The sequence below is a fragment of the Polyodon spathula genome, chromosome 8, assembly GCF_017654505.1.
Source record: "Polyodon spathula isolate WHYD16114869_AA chromosome 8, ASM1765450v1, whole genome shotgun sequence".
Lineage (NCBI taxonomy): Eukaryota > Metazoa > Chordata > Actinopteri > Acipenseriformes > Polyodontidae > Polyodon > Polyodon spathula.
Window position 1 is genome coordinate 15,252,230 of NC_054541.1, and position 16,142 is coordinate 15,268,371.

General features: G+C 37.5%; 1 protein-coding gene across 1 annotated transcript; it reads right to left on the bottom strand.

The window, feature by feature from the left end:
• Window positions 1–448: 448 nt before the first annotated feature.
• Window positions 449–14,659, bottom strand: LOC121319092 (trichohyalin-like). The gene is made up of 5 exons (XM_041256288.1): window positions 14,611–14,659; window positions 6,859–6,984; window positions 6,098–6,166; window positions 4,249–4,344; window positions 449–746 (listed from the first exon to the last, which is right to left on the bottom strand). Exons 1-5 carry the CDS (start codon window positions 14,650–14,652, stop codon window positions 657–659), a joined length of 423 nt encoding a protein of 140 aa, XP_041112222.1. The 5' UTR covers window positions 14,653–14,659; the 3' UTR covers window positions 449–656.
• Between the last annotated feature and the right edge of the window lie 1,483 nt (window positions 14,660–16,142).

The window sequence follows — 16,142 nt, forward strand, 5'->3', positions numbered from 1 at the left end:
TCTAGGTGTACAATATTATACAATTTTTTAATGCATACATGCAATATCTTTATCACAGCTTTTTTTATAGTGTATTTTGTTATTTGATACTCACTATAAGAGCTCTGTAGTTAACACATCATCCTTATTCTTTACTTGAATCATCGGTAGAGACAGTCTAAGAAAAACTGAGGACATTTTAAGTAGGTATCTGCGGAGTGTTGTGCATCTTGTGTGTTTACCATTTGTATTAATAATGGCTTATAAAAATGTAAATTAAGTAAACATAATGATATCAAACAATGCAATGGTTAAGTGCTTCCAATTTAAAATAACAAGCATATGTGTCAGGAAGATCTTTAGAAACTGTCAAACAAAAACATCACATCACATGAGACTCCTTATTGAGACACATTTTCAAAGCCTCAACTCCAGTCTTTAATTCACTCCTACTTTTTGAAGGAGACAAAACATCTGTTAATTTAACAAAACAATGAAGTTCTATATTTCAGATCACTTTAAGCAGTCTATTTATGTTAATTATGATGAAGATGTAGCTGTAGAATATGGTGAATCTGCGGAAGACTATGAATTGCACGTGAGCCTGCAAATCCAGTGATTTCCAAGGAATTCTGTTATCCATAGATCTGGACTGCCTCTAATCATCGGGAATGAAGCTAAATTCTCAAGAGCAAGTCTTCTACCTCCTTTGAGTTTGCTCCAGAAGACAGGCCAAGCTCCTCTTCCAGGACATGCCTTTGAAAATCCTGCGGAAGTTTTAAACATTACAATTAGAATACAGGAGTTTTCAGATTTATGTTAAAACTCAATTCAATTCCTTCAAGTTTAATGAGCAGGTAAACCCAGTGAGATGTACTTCTCATTTCCAAGGAGGTCCCTCCAAGACGTCAGAGAGACAGCACACAATAACACTCATTGCAAACCAATGAAAATGGTATTTTAAAACGACATATCCTAAAATATCATCCATAGAAAAATGAATACAATTCCAATGGAGATTTAGTCGGAGGAGTGCAGGTTCGGGTCCTGGCTTTGTGAAGTCGCCAGTCTTCGCTGGGGATTCCAGAGGGAGCATCGTGTTCCTGCGAGTTAGGGAGGGAAAACCGGCAGCGACTGTTTCTCCTCATCGCGCTATAGTGGACCCAACCAGCCAGGCACCTAGTGAGCTCAGAGCGGACATCTGCAGGGCTGGCCAGTAGGTCTCGAGTTCCTGTGTGTAGAAGAGGAAGCTGGCTCGGTCATGGGATCGGAGGACGTCCACTGAAGCTTCAGTTCTCCTGAGTGGTGGGGAATTACACGGTGAGGTGAAAAATTATTTGACATTCTAAATTAGGAAGAAAATCAGGGGTAAAAGACAGCTAAACAGCAGACAGCTATTGAAGTGGCCAATAGGCTTTACCTCCTGAGGCTCTGACTTCACTAGACTGTAGTGATCCTCACAAAACAAGCTGAACCAGCCCATGGCTGCTCATTTGAAGCCAGGCAGGAGTGTTGTTTGACAAACCGCTTGCATCTGAGCTTGCATTCTCAGCCTGCTGGATTTAGTGAATTTGCCAGCTGCCAGATGAAAATATTGATCTGAAAATGAAATCTCAAACTGGTCTAGTTCATCAGGAGTTCACTCTTAGGACAATTGACCTGAATCTGATAGGAAGAGACAAGCTGGAATGTTGGGATGTCCCCAGAATTAACGTGTAAATATACATTAATGATAGGTACGAATTTCGCTTGACTTGCATTTCTGTTTATAGATCCCTTTGTCAAGCACACGTCTTGGGTGTAATTTCGAGTTTGCCAAAGTATGTTTGAATAATTCATTGTTGTGGGATTTACAGTATTCAGTCATGCGATTAGGGTAAAATGTTAGCCACAAAATGTGAAACTATTTTCTCAGCATAGTGAAAACATCTGGTGTTCATTTGGTCCTAAGGCTGTTATATCTTGCTTGCAGCATGCGGTTCGTATCAATGTGTCTTCAAGGAACTGTGATTCATATGCACACTGTATATCCAGAATAGTAGATTACTATAGAGGAAACCTCACAAATGCTCATTAAGTAGAAATGCATGAATGAGGATGCCAATGTAGGGTCTGTTTATTCTCATGAGTGGAAAACCACTGCACTCCATGCACATTCACTGAAGTTTATATAACAAATATACCGTAAGAAAAAGAAAGTCTGTTTAACCCTAAACAGCAGTAACACTTTTCATTATGTGTCTCTTATTATGGTGTATTTGCACAGTAGTTACACAGTGTAGAAGGTAAAGGGCTGCACCACAACATATTAACCACACTCACGTTTTGCCAGTGCTATGTATGGTTCCACAATAAACAGGTTTTCTTTCAAACTTGGGGGTCTGTTAATTATGTCAAGTTTCTGTTTAAGCGGTATACTCCATAAAGGCACATGGTGTGTGTTGGTTATTCAGCCTAAATATGCTCTAAAACACTTCTAGGGCTCAGGTACACTCCACTTAAGGACTTGAGGTGGTAGGCTAGTATCTAGGCTATTAGTTGGTGCTGGCTAATGGCACAGCAGTGTGGTGAATGTTTTTTTTTTTTTCCACAACAGTAGTGCAGACTCCCATGAAAAACTACCTAAGCTGTTATTTCCTAAGTTTCCAAAAAGCTACTCTATCCTTAAAGAATAAAGGGCCCTATTCTCAAAACACATTTTACTTCTTTGAATTCAGAAGCCGTGCTTAAAAACCCAGTTATTATTGGTCTCACATTTATAAGAAGGATTGCCTTTGAATGTGTCTGAGTCTGTTTTAATATTTAGACATGGCTAACCAAAACAGTATCTGTTTCACAAGATCAGAGCTTGTTAAAGTCATGATGGCCATCACATTTGGTCACACATATGCCGCTTGTTAACATAGTTCACTCAAAAAACGCATGCCATAGATTATTTACTAAAACAATAGACAACATTAAACATATTTTACACAACATTTTTTGGCCTTTTGGACTCGCTTTTCAAGGTACCTCTACCCATAAATTAGCTTGCAGATCAGTGGAGAGGCTGACTGTAGGGAAGCCATGGGCAGGGGGGAAGGGTTGCCGCCCTCTCCGTTAGACAAGCCAAGAAGCAGGTGGAGACTGGTGCACAGCGGGGGTTAATGGATTGAGGTAAGCTATAAAACCAGTTCTTGCTGATCTTTGGACGTATTCTTTATCAAATGAAAATAAGATACTCTCTATTCGATTGATGATTTTGGTCTGGTATTGGAAGCGCCTATAATATGCTTGATGTTTATGTCATTTGATCTAAGGTTAAAGTTCCCTGTCACAACCACTGCTTTGCTTAATTGAAACCATGTCTATCCTTCATATTTTCTGGCTGAAAGGTTTCATGAACAGTTGTCTGTAGAATAGAGAAGTCATCTTGGTTCAATTATGAGAAGTACAGCAAATGTTTGTTTGGGTGATACCTAAATGTGTATAAAAAATATACAGGCTTTCAAGACCACTGGTCTAGGAAGCTAGTGTATTTTATATACATATTCAGCTGATCTTATAAAAAGGTTGTGGCGATTATGTTTTGATTCTAATGGGAGTGGGAGAGAGAGAGTATTCGGTGTAAATGGGTGACCCGTTGTGTTGCTCGGTACCTCCTTTATGTTATGGATGTAGAGACAGCACCTATATGTGTATATGATTGATACTACTACAGAAGTTATGTAGAACTCATGAGATAAAATCAGTTGAATTCCCTGACATGCTGCATGTCTGTGTGTTGGGGTCTCTCATCGAACTGGCACCCGAACCTCCCACTGATAGACAACTGCCAAGGACCCCTCGCAGCGACCCCCGAGCGACTATTCATCACAAGGTATCCCCAAAAAACCCTTTCATGAAAACCAGTTAAAACTCTTTTTAGTCTGACACACTTAACTTAAACATGTATGTGCTATTTCCACTCTCCAGCCTTGAATTCACCCCTGTAACAGGGAGAGTGCACTATCACTGGCTTCTAAGATGCATGCATGTGTTTGCAGGAGAGAGACAGACACTCCGCCTGTGACACGCTGCCACTGTATTTGTTTACAGGGAATCGGAGCTGGGGATTGGTCGGCTGTGTTTGTTTACAGGGGATTGGCCTGACACAGCCCTGTGTGGAGAGCCAGGATGCCTTTCATTGTCAATGCTGATACAAACATCACCTCATATCACTGTCAATGCCGATACACATGTCACCTCATATCATTGTCAATGCTGATACAACTCATATTGTTTCCTTACCCGAAACTGCTTTAGCCGGTCGGCTCTCTCTCTGAGGGTTCTCTCCTGTGCAGCTGCCTTTATAGCTGCCTGGTTTCTCCACTGCTCCTGTTTCTCCTTTGATAGAGTATACACACTCAATACAAACTATTTTACATATTAACCAGCAAGACGAGTCCCTGCTCATTTAGTGCATTTGCAATTAAACATTCCTTCTGGCTCCGCAACTAGATGGCACTAAACATGTTAAGAAAAGCTCCACAAATGATTGTGAGAAACACAATAGTAAACAGTTAGACTTCCACATTTACATATAATGTCAAGACGAGGGTCTATACCAAAACACCATGCCAACTACTAAGAACATAAGAAAGTTTGCAAACGAGAGGAGGCCATTCGGCTCATCTTGATCATTTGGCTGTTAGTAGCTTATTGATCCCAGAATCTCATCAAGCAGCTTCTTGAAATGGTTGCAAAACCTAAGGCATTAGGGAGATTTGTTTTAAACCATATATAAATATACTATTATAAAAAATACAGATTTGAGAATTAATCAATATATTTAGTTAGCAAACCAGTAAGAATTTATTTAGGATACAGCAGGAGGTTTGCAGAGATACAAACCTTGTGTACACTCGTTAAGCATAATTGTTTATGCTCACTACTCGGCACACCCCCTACAAGGGTAATTTTCAAGTATAAATGCTCAATTTTTTTAACTACCTGTATTATTAACAGCAAAATGTCAATGATAAATTACAAGTGTAATGACTAATTAATAATAATAATATTATAAATAACAAATATGTACAAATAATAAATAAATAAATATATAAAATAAATTATTAAATTTAATATATTGCGGAAATATGTCTCCATAGAGTTTCTTGATTTTTGTAACGCCTTTATACAGAGGTCTCTCAAAGAACTAAACAAAACACAGCTTATTATCAAAGTGTAGAAATATAGTGTAATATATATTATATATATGCATCTATATATATATATATATAAAGCATCATTACATAATATATATTATATATATATATATATATATATATATATATATATATATATTATATATATATATATATATACATATATATATATATACACACACACACACACACACACATATATATATATATATATATATATATATATATATATATATATATATATATATACGCGTAAAGATGCCAGTATGGCCATACATATATGCACTTTTACATAATAATACTACTAATTATAAAACTAAAAAAGTAAGATAAAATGCAATGATGCAATAATAGCACAATAAAAGCAACAACTAAGTTACATTTAAACCGATTAAGATAAAAAGGCCAATTTATAATAATACGTCAGCCTTGATTTAAAAACTGTAACAATATCTACTTCCCTGACAAATATAGGCAGAGCATTCCATATTTTTGGTGCTGTAAAGGAAATAGCCCTGCCTCCTGTATTACTTTGGGTGACCCTAGGAACAAGAAGCAGCCCTGCATCCTGTGATCTCAGAGAGTGGCTAAGATGGTATGGGATCAGCAACTCCTGCAGATAAACAGGTGCTGGACCATTATGGGCCTCATATGTTAGCAGAAAAGTCTTAAAATCAATTCCATATTCCACCGGGAGCCAATGTAAAAATGCTGGCAGGGGTAACATGGTCACTTTTCTAGGTTTCTAGCAGCTGTGTTCTAAATAACCTGTAAGTGGGATAACATCCTTTATAACACGTCTATAGATGCATTGTTCATTGCTTGTATTTGATGCCTAAACGGAAGTGTTACCAAGTTATGGTAGGTTTCATCTACCTTGACCATTGCTCAACTCAAAACCTGATTGCAGTAAGTGGTCCTGACAGAATTACCTTCTGCATCTCTTCCAGTTCTCTTTGTCTCTCTTTTTCTCTGCGCTCCCTTTGGTTCCTTCGCTGGACCTAAAGGTTACAAAGGTAGATCCCCTAATATTAATGATAACAACGTTTCCACTGACACAAACCACATTCTCTAAGAGCACTGTGGTGTTCCAGTGACTGCCCTCCACTCCCTCATGCATGAATTAACACTTCCCACAATCCCCTGGTGGGCAAGTAAAAGGTTGTAAATGCAAGCCTTATACATGTGATCAACATAATTTGTTACAAAGGAACATGGAATGAATACAGGTAATTAAATCCACATGAATTAGCAAGGCTGAATTCAAAATGAATTACTTTAGAAACTCAGACAATGTGCATATCAAGATATCTATACTAGTGTTAATAATAATAATAATAATAATAATAATAATAATAATAATAATATATTTACTTTAGTGTCAATAATTTTCTTTGTGTTATATTTTCCAAACCAGATACCCTGGAAGGTATCCCATCAATTTGTCACGTACTTTTCATATCACAAGCTTTTCGTCACCAACAATTAATCACCAGCGACAATTCATCACGAACAATAACTCACAGATTAAGGCCATAACATATCATAAAAGCTGTGCTAAAAACTAATAGAGCTATAATAAATCATGAATTGTTGGCGATAAATTGTCATAGATCCAATATAGAACACATTAGATTTTAATAAAAGGGGATTTCTAAAACGTTTGTGCTTTTACAGTCATCAGTTCTTGTACCCGTTCCTCGTGCCTTTCCTCCAGTTCTTTCTGAACCTGCTGGATTTCATCTGACAACACGTGTCGTCTCTCATCCAAGCTTCTCAAAAAGGCGTAGTCCTCTTCTTTGCAAATGGCTCTCATTGCCTATATAGAATAAAGAGCAACAGCATTTAAATTCCATCTCTGTTTACCTCTTGGATGGAAACCAATCAAAGAAAGACTTTCTTTTAAACCTCTGAATATGAGTATCTGCCTTGGTGACGTTGGTAATGTTAAACCAGTTTGTTGAAAGTGACTCAGCCATAAGTAGAGTTACTGAGGTAACTTTGGTTTAGAATGATTGAAGTGATTAAGAAAATGTAAGAATATATGGGAAAAATATGACAAAAAGTCAATCACAGTAACTTTTAAAAAAAAGTAGTTAGTGGTTGGTTGCACCTGAGTGGAGTAACATATTAATAACATGTATATTATAATTACTCTGAGCCTACTAGAGTATACATATCAGGCACAGAGGTGACAGACAGAGAAGCTTTTCAATGCCTCTGGATCAGGGGTTCTCAAACTTTTTCCATCTGGGTTCTCCCTTTTTCTGAGGGTGAACAACTTGCAACCCCCAATTTCCATATAAATAAAATCTAAACATATACAACTGTATTTTTAAACACATTTATGATTTCAAAACATTCAAATCACACACTTTAAAGGTGCATTGGCACTCAAAGACTAATTTTGTAATCTACACATTTTAAACTGCAAGCAAAACATTCAAATGCAAAAACACAATATATCCTACTTTGGTATTCACACTGCTTGCTTGAAAAATTACATCTTGCTGCTTTTTAGATTCGCTAACTTCTGGAAAAAATCAATTGGTTTTTCCTTCAGGGGAGGGTGCTTGGTTTCTAAATGACGGTAGATTTTTGAAGGCTTCATACTTTCACGAGCAATTATTTCACCACAAAGAACACATTGCGGTTGTTGGTTAGTCACGGATCCAGCATATGTAAACCCCAACTCAATAGAAAAAGCAGGCCTTTTCAAAAACCGATCCATATTATTACTCAATGCAGTTTGCTAATACTGAAACTCATCTACAAAAAAAGCTTGTCTTTGTAAAATGGTCAGTTAGTTTATTACTTTTTCATATGAGATGGACTCTTCTTTGCTTAAATGATTGACTCCAGAATAATTATCATATCCAATTCTAAAGTGACTCACCGTTCACCTTTCACAGTTTGGTGTGTAACCTCCAAAAATGGCAGTATACTCCTGGTTACATAAAGGTATAGGTGGGTCCCACAGATATGAAGGAAAGAAAATGTACTAATTAATAATATTATAAGGCGGACATGCTGTTCTTGTAAGTCGATGTGGATAAAGGTAATAATCTGTTTTTTTTTCTTTTTTTTTAATTAAAAAATAGAAAGTTGAATCTACCAAATACTTTGCGATCCCCTTCAGACACCCCTGTGACCCCCAGTTTGAGAACCCCTGCTCTTAAGCCCATATGGTATAAAAACTAGGCATGGAGGCGACACAGACAGAGAAGCCTCTAATACCTCTAGAACCATCGTGGATCATCAGTGACTCAGTCTGAGAGCTCTCTCCAGGAGTTCAGGTAATCTGATCAATTGCCTGTCTCTGTTAATACTAGCGGCACGTACTGTATCCAAACAATAAAGTTCAGTGTAGAATGCAATGTGGGGATTTGCAACTAATAAATGGTAAACATTGTTAAGATTTGAAACATGGTCTCATCCTTATAGCGTAACAATGTAGGTACTTCCATGTTTACCTTCTTTTTTTAACAATTGCACGCTGATGTTTCCCTGCCCAGGGTTTAGTGGCTCTTTGATGCCCCCTGGAAAGGGATGGTTCTTTGGAAATTCAATTAAGATTATGGGACCAAAAATGTAGTTTTACAGGATGCTCTTATAGAGAGGTAATTTAACAGTGTCTTTAATACTGAATACAGGGGTGGCCTTAATGTTGAACATGACTTTGCATTGCTGTCAACAGGAGCAAGTGTAAATGACCAATTGTGGAGCAATCTTTCTACTGAGATGGGTTTACTGTGAACTTTTACTGAACTGTACTGTACTGTACTACAAAAAAAAGTATAAATAATGTATTTAAAACAAGAGTTGTTTTAAATTCTTGGCCAAATCTTGAACAGAAGGAACCATTTTGCTTAAATTCCAAAGAGGATTGCAATGGACCACAGCTGGTTTCACCCAAACCTACCCTTCCCTCCCAAGATGCCGCTGGTAACCCTCGGCACATTCCAGCCAATACACTGATTACAGGGGAGAAGAGTGACTAACCCTGGGATTAAAAGTAGTCTGTTTAAACCAGAACAAAGAAGAATTAGGAGGGGAGGATCATGACTGAAGTCTTTGAAATCTTAAAATGAGTTGACATAAGGCATGTTTATACTGAAGCAATTTGTCGTGTCTGTAGGGCACTGATGCGGTATCACTTGAAGTGTAAATGGGAAATGTCGGTAAAATGCAGCCACACTTTATTCCACCACTGACCCATCTCTCCAGGTGGTTCAGTGCAGGAGGTTCAGTGCAGGTACTGAAGCGCATTACTTTCATTGTAAACTGCAATGCCCTCACAGCCACCACACTGCGTTATATCAGCACCATCAGGACCATTAAAAATGGGAAAGTAAAAATAACATCTGCTGTTTCTGATTTATTCAATTTATTCAAAAGCTGAGAACGCAATATTCCTGGCAATGTATAAAGTTAATGTAATTTCTTTAGTGATGTTATAAAATAAAACCTCTTCTTGTATATTCTTGTTATATTTCTGTGTTTATGCAATACAAAAAAAAAATATATAAAAAAAGGTGTTTCTTCCAAGTAAACATAATTTCCAACTGGGTCCAAAAACGAAGTAAGGGCGCTCTTGACCATCAGAGCAGAATAAGAGATAAATGCACAACTTGATGGAACTGTGCGAGATGCTAATGTGCATTCCACAATAATAGAAAAGTTAATGACATGCAGTGTTGTGCATAATAAAAAGCAAGTCATTCCTAAGTTAAAATCACTGAAAACTAAATACCATAAAATAAAAGACCTAAATAAGATGAGTGGCCGAGCCTCCAAAGGATGGGTTCATTATGATTTATGTGACAGTATTTGGGGTTACAGACCAAGTGCCACTCCTGCCAATTTGGTGGGTGGCTGGTTAGGGTATGCCCAGGGCAGAGCGAGTGATACTCGTGATGAAGATAGTAGCACCGCCACTGTGAATAATCCTGCTGGCGAGAGAGATAATATCAACAATGAAGACCCGGACAGCACTGAAGATGTGGGCCAAAAGATTGAGAGACCTGAACCCACATATAGGCCTACCCTTTCTGTCAGCTCCGATAGACCCAACACTCCCACTACCAGTGAATCCAGCTTATCATCGGTTTCAAATGTGTAAAATGTGCTGTGTTAAATGTTAAGAACATAAGAACATAAGAAAGTTTACAAACGAGAGGTCATTAGTAGCTTATTGTTCACAGAATCTCATCAAGCAGCTTCTTGAAGGATCCCAGGGTGTCAGCTTCAACAAGATGACTGGGGAGTTGATTCCAGACCCTCACAATTCTCTGTGTAAAAAAGTGCCTCCTATTTTCTGTTCTGAATGCCCCTTTGTCTAATCTCCATTTGTGACCCCTGGTCCTTGTTTCTTTTTTCAGGCTGAAAAAGTCCCTTGGGTCGACACTGTCAATTGCTTTTAGAATTTTGATTGCTTGAATTAGGTCACCACGTAGTCTTCTTTGTTTAAGACTGAACAGATTCAATTCTTTTAGCCTGTCTGCATATGACATGCCTTTTAAGCCTGGAATAATTCTGGTCGCTCTTCTTTGCACTCTTTCTAGAGCAGCAATATCTTTTTTATAGTGAGGTGACCAGAACTGCACACAATATTCAAGATGAGGTCTTACTAGTGCATTGTACAGTTTTAACATTACTTCCCTTGATTTAAATTCAACACTTTTCACAATGTATCCGAGCATCTTGTTGGCCTTTTTTATAGCTTCCCCACATTGTCTAGATGAAGACATTTCTGAGTCAACAAAAACTCCTAGGTCTTTTTCATAGATTCCTTCTCCAATTTCAGTATCTCCCATATGATATTTATAATGTACATTTTTATTTCCTGCGTGTAGTACCTTACACTTTTCTCTACTAAATGTCATTTGCCATGTGTCTGCCCAGTTCTGAATCTTGTCTAGATCATTTTGAATGACCTTTGCTGCTACAACAATGTTTGCCACTCCTCCTACTTTTGTGTCGTCTGCAAATTTAACAAGTTTGCTTACTATACCAGAATCTAAATCATTAATGTAGATTAGGAATAGCAGAGGACCTAATACTGATCCCTGTGGTACACCACTGGTTACCACACTCCATTCTGAGGTTTTTCCTCTAATAAGTACTTTCTGTTTTCTACATGTTAACCACTCCCTAATCCATGTACATGTGTTTCCTTGAATCCCAACTGCATTCAGTATGAGAATTAATCTTTTGTGCGGGACTTTGTCAAAAGCTTTCTGGAAATCTAAATAAACCATGTCATATGCTTTGCAATTATCCATTGTCGATGTTGCATCCTCAAAAAAATCAAGCAAGTTAGTTAGACACGATCTCCCTTTTCTAAAACCATGTTGACTGTCTCCCAGGACCCTGTTACCATATAGGTAATTTTCCATTTTGGATCTTATTATAGTTTCCATAAGTTTGCATACAATAGAAGTCAGGCTTACTGGTCTGTAGTTACCTGGTTCAGTTTTGTTTCCCTTTTTGTGGATCGGTATTACGTTTGCAATTTTCCAGTCTGTCGGTACCACCCCTGTGTCAAGAGACTGCTGCATGATTTTGGTTATCAAGGTTAGCGTTACATTGTACAGAATGGCATAACTGCAAGTATAATGTCAAATACATTTTAAATTAACAACTATACTTTTGTATAGTTTATATATATATAATATTATATATATATATATATATATATATATATATATATATATATATATATATATATATATTGTTGTGTATTTTCTAGCATTAGTTGTCCCGCCAAAGAAGAAGATAAAAAAAGAAGCAAAGCTGGAACAAAGCTGTGGAAGCGGTTTCCAGTGTGATAATGAAGCAATTCGACACTGAAGCAAGAGAATGGGAAATCCAGGTAGAACGGCAGAACAGAGAGGCTGAAATGCAATTGTCAAGAGAGATGAGAATTATTTAAAGTGAGACTGTTACCAATATATTGGCAAATATATTGTCATCAGCACATCCTACTGCACAGTCTACACAGCATGGCCCCATGCATTACTAACAACCTACCTTGCAAGAATCCTACGAGTTACGCAACACCTACCCTCACATGCCATCACACCAAACACAGTTCAGCACTCCACTGGGGCACCGAACACACCACGCACTTTCACCCCATCTCCCATACCACAGTAACAATGTAGGCTGACTTTATCCTAGCCGCTAGCTTCCACACCTCTGTCATCAAGCTTCATGGATAGGGTGATGAAGAAACTTTGATTTTTGTTAATCTTTAGGAAGTAAAAGAAAAATACCGTTATATTTGTTAATTTTTTAAAATGTATTTATTAATAAGCATTCCTACGCTTGCCATGCACACAGTTTATTTAAGATGTTCAGGCGGTGATGTTTTGTTAAGACAGACAGCACTACTATGTTTATACGTGTTAAAATAACAATTTGTAACACTGCTCACAGAACTGTTATTATTGCGACTTTAAAACACTCCTGTTGGGGCAATATGTTGGCCTTTAGGGGTTTAATACAAATTACCGACTTTTTCTGAAATAGAATACACCAAAAAGTTAGAATGCTATAAGTTGCAGCACATATAGCCTTTGGTTTATTTTATAGATGTTTGATTATTGTTATTAAGTTATTTTATGGTTTATGTGAAGGTTTATAGACATTATAGAAAATAATGCAAACATGGAATTTGCAATCCTGCCCACGATTTGCTAATCGGCTCTCTGTTTATAGCTATATTTTGTGGTGGTTCTTAAGAACTAGCAGCATTTTTTGTTTTTGTTGATTAATATTCATTACTTTTATTTTAAAAGGCATTGCATTGAAATATAACATTAAAACCAACATTTTATTATTATTATTATTATTATTTACATTTTGCATACATATTTGTGTAGCAATTACTTATGCAAATTTTAACAAATTCGTTAAAGAACAAAAGTATGAACTTTTAAAGAAATATTCTAAATTTACTTTTTGTTTTCAAAAAGTGTTTAAAAAAAACTGTGGTAAAAAGTTCTTAATTATAACTTTAAAAAAAACAAACACTGTTTGCAGTATCACACATTATACATTATCAATAGTCGCTTTAGAGGGTAATGACGAGATGTAGCCTAACCCGTTGGACGTTAGTCCATCACAGGGCAATCACACATTAGACTATAGTGAAGTCATAATGGCGTCCCATATATCGCTAGCTGAGACACCGTTGAAAATGTCATTTTCCTGCTCTGGTTGGTGCAGTCCTTAGCAATTCTCTTCCCTTTCCCAGTCTGGAAACAGTGCTCTAATTGTGCAAAATGCAGCACGAAACAGCAACGTGTCATTTCTTTTAAGAAGACATCTCCATCTACCCTTTAATTGACCTAAAGCCGCCAAATTGCCGACACTGAACCCGCAATATCGTTGTGTGTAAATGGTGAATTAAGAAAACGAAATGCAGCATCAGAGCCGGTACTGATCCAGCATTTTCCGTGTGAATATGGCTTATAGTTAACCAGGAGCAGAGGACACAGTTGGAAAATTAAGTGAGCATTTTCTTATGTTCTTATATTCTAGTACTGCAGTAAAGTAAACATTGACTCATTTTAAATAACCATATTATGGGTAGTGTGTGGCAGATTAGGGAGAGGAGAGGTAGTGGGGACACTACATTCCCCAGAATGCTGCGGGAGTAAGCCAGCACGAGGTGTGTAAACCTTTTTGTTTGTGGTACGAAAACAGTACGAAAGTGCTATAAAAACTTCAATTCTTGTGTCTGGGTCTGCTTAAAAGGGGCTACGAACCTTAAAATGAAGTAAAATCTTTCACATTGGGCTATCCCGATAATTCAACTTTAAGTGAATTCTTACTTTCATGTTCTGTATTAGAGGCCTAAATTGAAAACCCAATCCGAACCTGACCCAAGCCTGAGACCTGTGAAATATTTGCATATCCGACCATCTCCACAAATACCATAATTCCAAATATACGCAGTTGAAATGAAGTACCTTCTGTGTAGTCTATTCCCAATTATCAGGAAGCAGGGAGTGAGTTTTAGGAAGCACTTGCACACAGAGAAAAAATTAATACTGTAATCCACGCACTGATAACACACTGACCCGACACGAGCCCGAACTATAATATACAAACTACACCCTCCCCGACCCGAACCCGACACTTATAGTCGGGTCTCGTCAGCTTGGGTCAGGTTGCAAGGCTCTATTCTGTAGTGTATATAAACTTACAAAGGTTCAATTACAAAGGTGGGACAGCAACGATAGCAGGCTGATTGTTAACAGTTAATGAATTACCAAACTTAACAAATTACCAGTGAATTAGAGGTGAACTCATAGAGGAATGGCACTTCCAGATCACTTCATCAAATCCACAGCCGTGCTGCCCACCATGCCTATGCTACACCCAATTGGCAGTGTTGTGGTAGGTCCACCTATCTCAATTGCTCCTGGTATCTCACCTTTGACATCAGAATCCCTTCAAATCTTTCTGTGTGGTCCATCGTGTCAGCTCCTAAATAAAGAAATAAAGCAGTTTTTGAAGCAACAATAATGAAATGGGACTACAGTGGTAGCCAAAGCCCGGTATTCACCTGTTGTGCAGAAATGCCTCAGATTTGCAATCCTGTTTTTTCTTACCACCATTGAATCAGCTGCATTTCATTAGTCCTACCACAAGATGGCAAAAGAGAGCAGAAAATGCATTACACAAAACAGCAAGGGGTGCTGTTGATTTAAAAATTAAGCTTTAAAGACAATCGTACATTTTGTCAGACCACAGCTAAACTGCAAAAATTAATCATCAATGTTCTATGCTGTGGTTCTTACATGCTAGATACAGGATCGTTTAAAGCAAATTTTAAGATTCTAAAGTCCTGTTCTATGTTTCTGCCTCTGATCAAGCTGAGAGTGCAAGGGAAAGTACTCTATCAGTGTGTTTAGAGGTGATGGTTACCTCTAATGAAGTTAGAGTGCATTTTTTGCACGTGCTTTACCCTGTTAAGGAACAAGGGACATATGTGTCCCACAAATACAATTATGCTGACTTTCTTATTTTTGCAATGAGGTACACGAAAGAGGGTTGCAAATGTACTGACAGGTTGAATCTGGTCATCCAAATTGTCAGTTTCCTCCTCGTGATACTTGAGTCCCTCTCAAATGTATTTTAAGAAGAAACAGTTTGAACAATTGCTCAATTCCTTGTGTGCCTTAAGTGTTTTGGAGTGCAAGAGAAAGCCACCCATAGTACAAACATGTTATAAGTCAATAAATCAAAATAAAAACACAGATAAAAACCTGAGATTAACTTATTGAATCTGTTTTTAAATATTTCAAATGCTTTGTCATTGACATTCTGAGTGTGAGATCTATACTCTCATAAGTGGCTTATAATAGCTTTTAGAGGGTGTGGCAAAGTGCCTGCCCCTGTGTGTATTTTGTGTTATATGTGTGTTAATGTTGGTGTATAGTCATTGGTACAGGGGATATAAACGGGTCTGTGTAACACAAGTGTTTAAAATGTATGTTTATTTAGGCACGAGGATTGCACAGCACTTCACGTGCAAGTAAAATGTAATAATATGTGAGCACGGAGAATTGCACTTTATTAATTCACGATTAATGATTGATTAGCAATTGAGTATCGGTACAGCTGCATAAAAGCAGCATGTTTTCACTCACTCAGGGTTGTGTGTTCGGTGAGTAGAGAACGGGATTGGAGACGGAGGTAATAATAAAATAATAACGTAAAGTAAAATAGAAGCTCACTGTGTTTGTCTGTGTAGTCTGTTTTGTTTGTCTCTTTTGTTTTGGCAAATTCGCCGTGTCCTGTGTTTTTGTTTGTTACAACCTTTTTATTTACTGTTCTGTTAATTCATTAAATGCTGAGCGAGACCCTTCGCTCAGCTCCACGAAACTCCACCTCTGTCGTTTATTTCCTAGTTCCTGTTTCTGGTCTGATGTCCCCCACTCCGGCCGTCTTTGTGACAGAGGG

Excerpts from the sequence above, each read along its gene's own strand:
- LOC121319092 (XM_041256288.1), bottom strand. The coding sequence starts at position 14,652 with ATGGACCACACAGAAAGATTTGAAGGGATTCTGATGTCAAAG. Across the intron at positions 6,985-14,610 it reads AAGGGATTCTGATGTCAAAG|GCAATGAGAGCCATTTGCAA; the intron begins GTGAGATACCAG and ends TATTCTATATAG. Across the intron at positions 4,345-6,097 it reads AACTGGAAGAGATGCAGAAG|GAGAAACAGGAGCAGTGGAG; the intron begins GTAATTCTGTCA and ends ACTCTATCAAAG.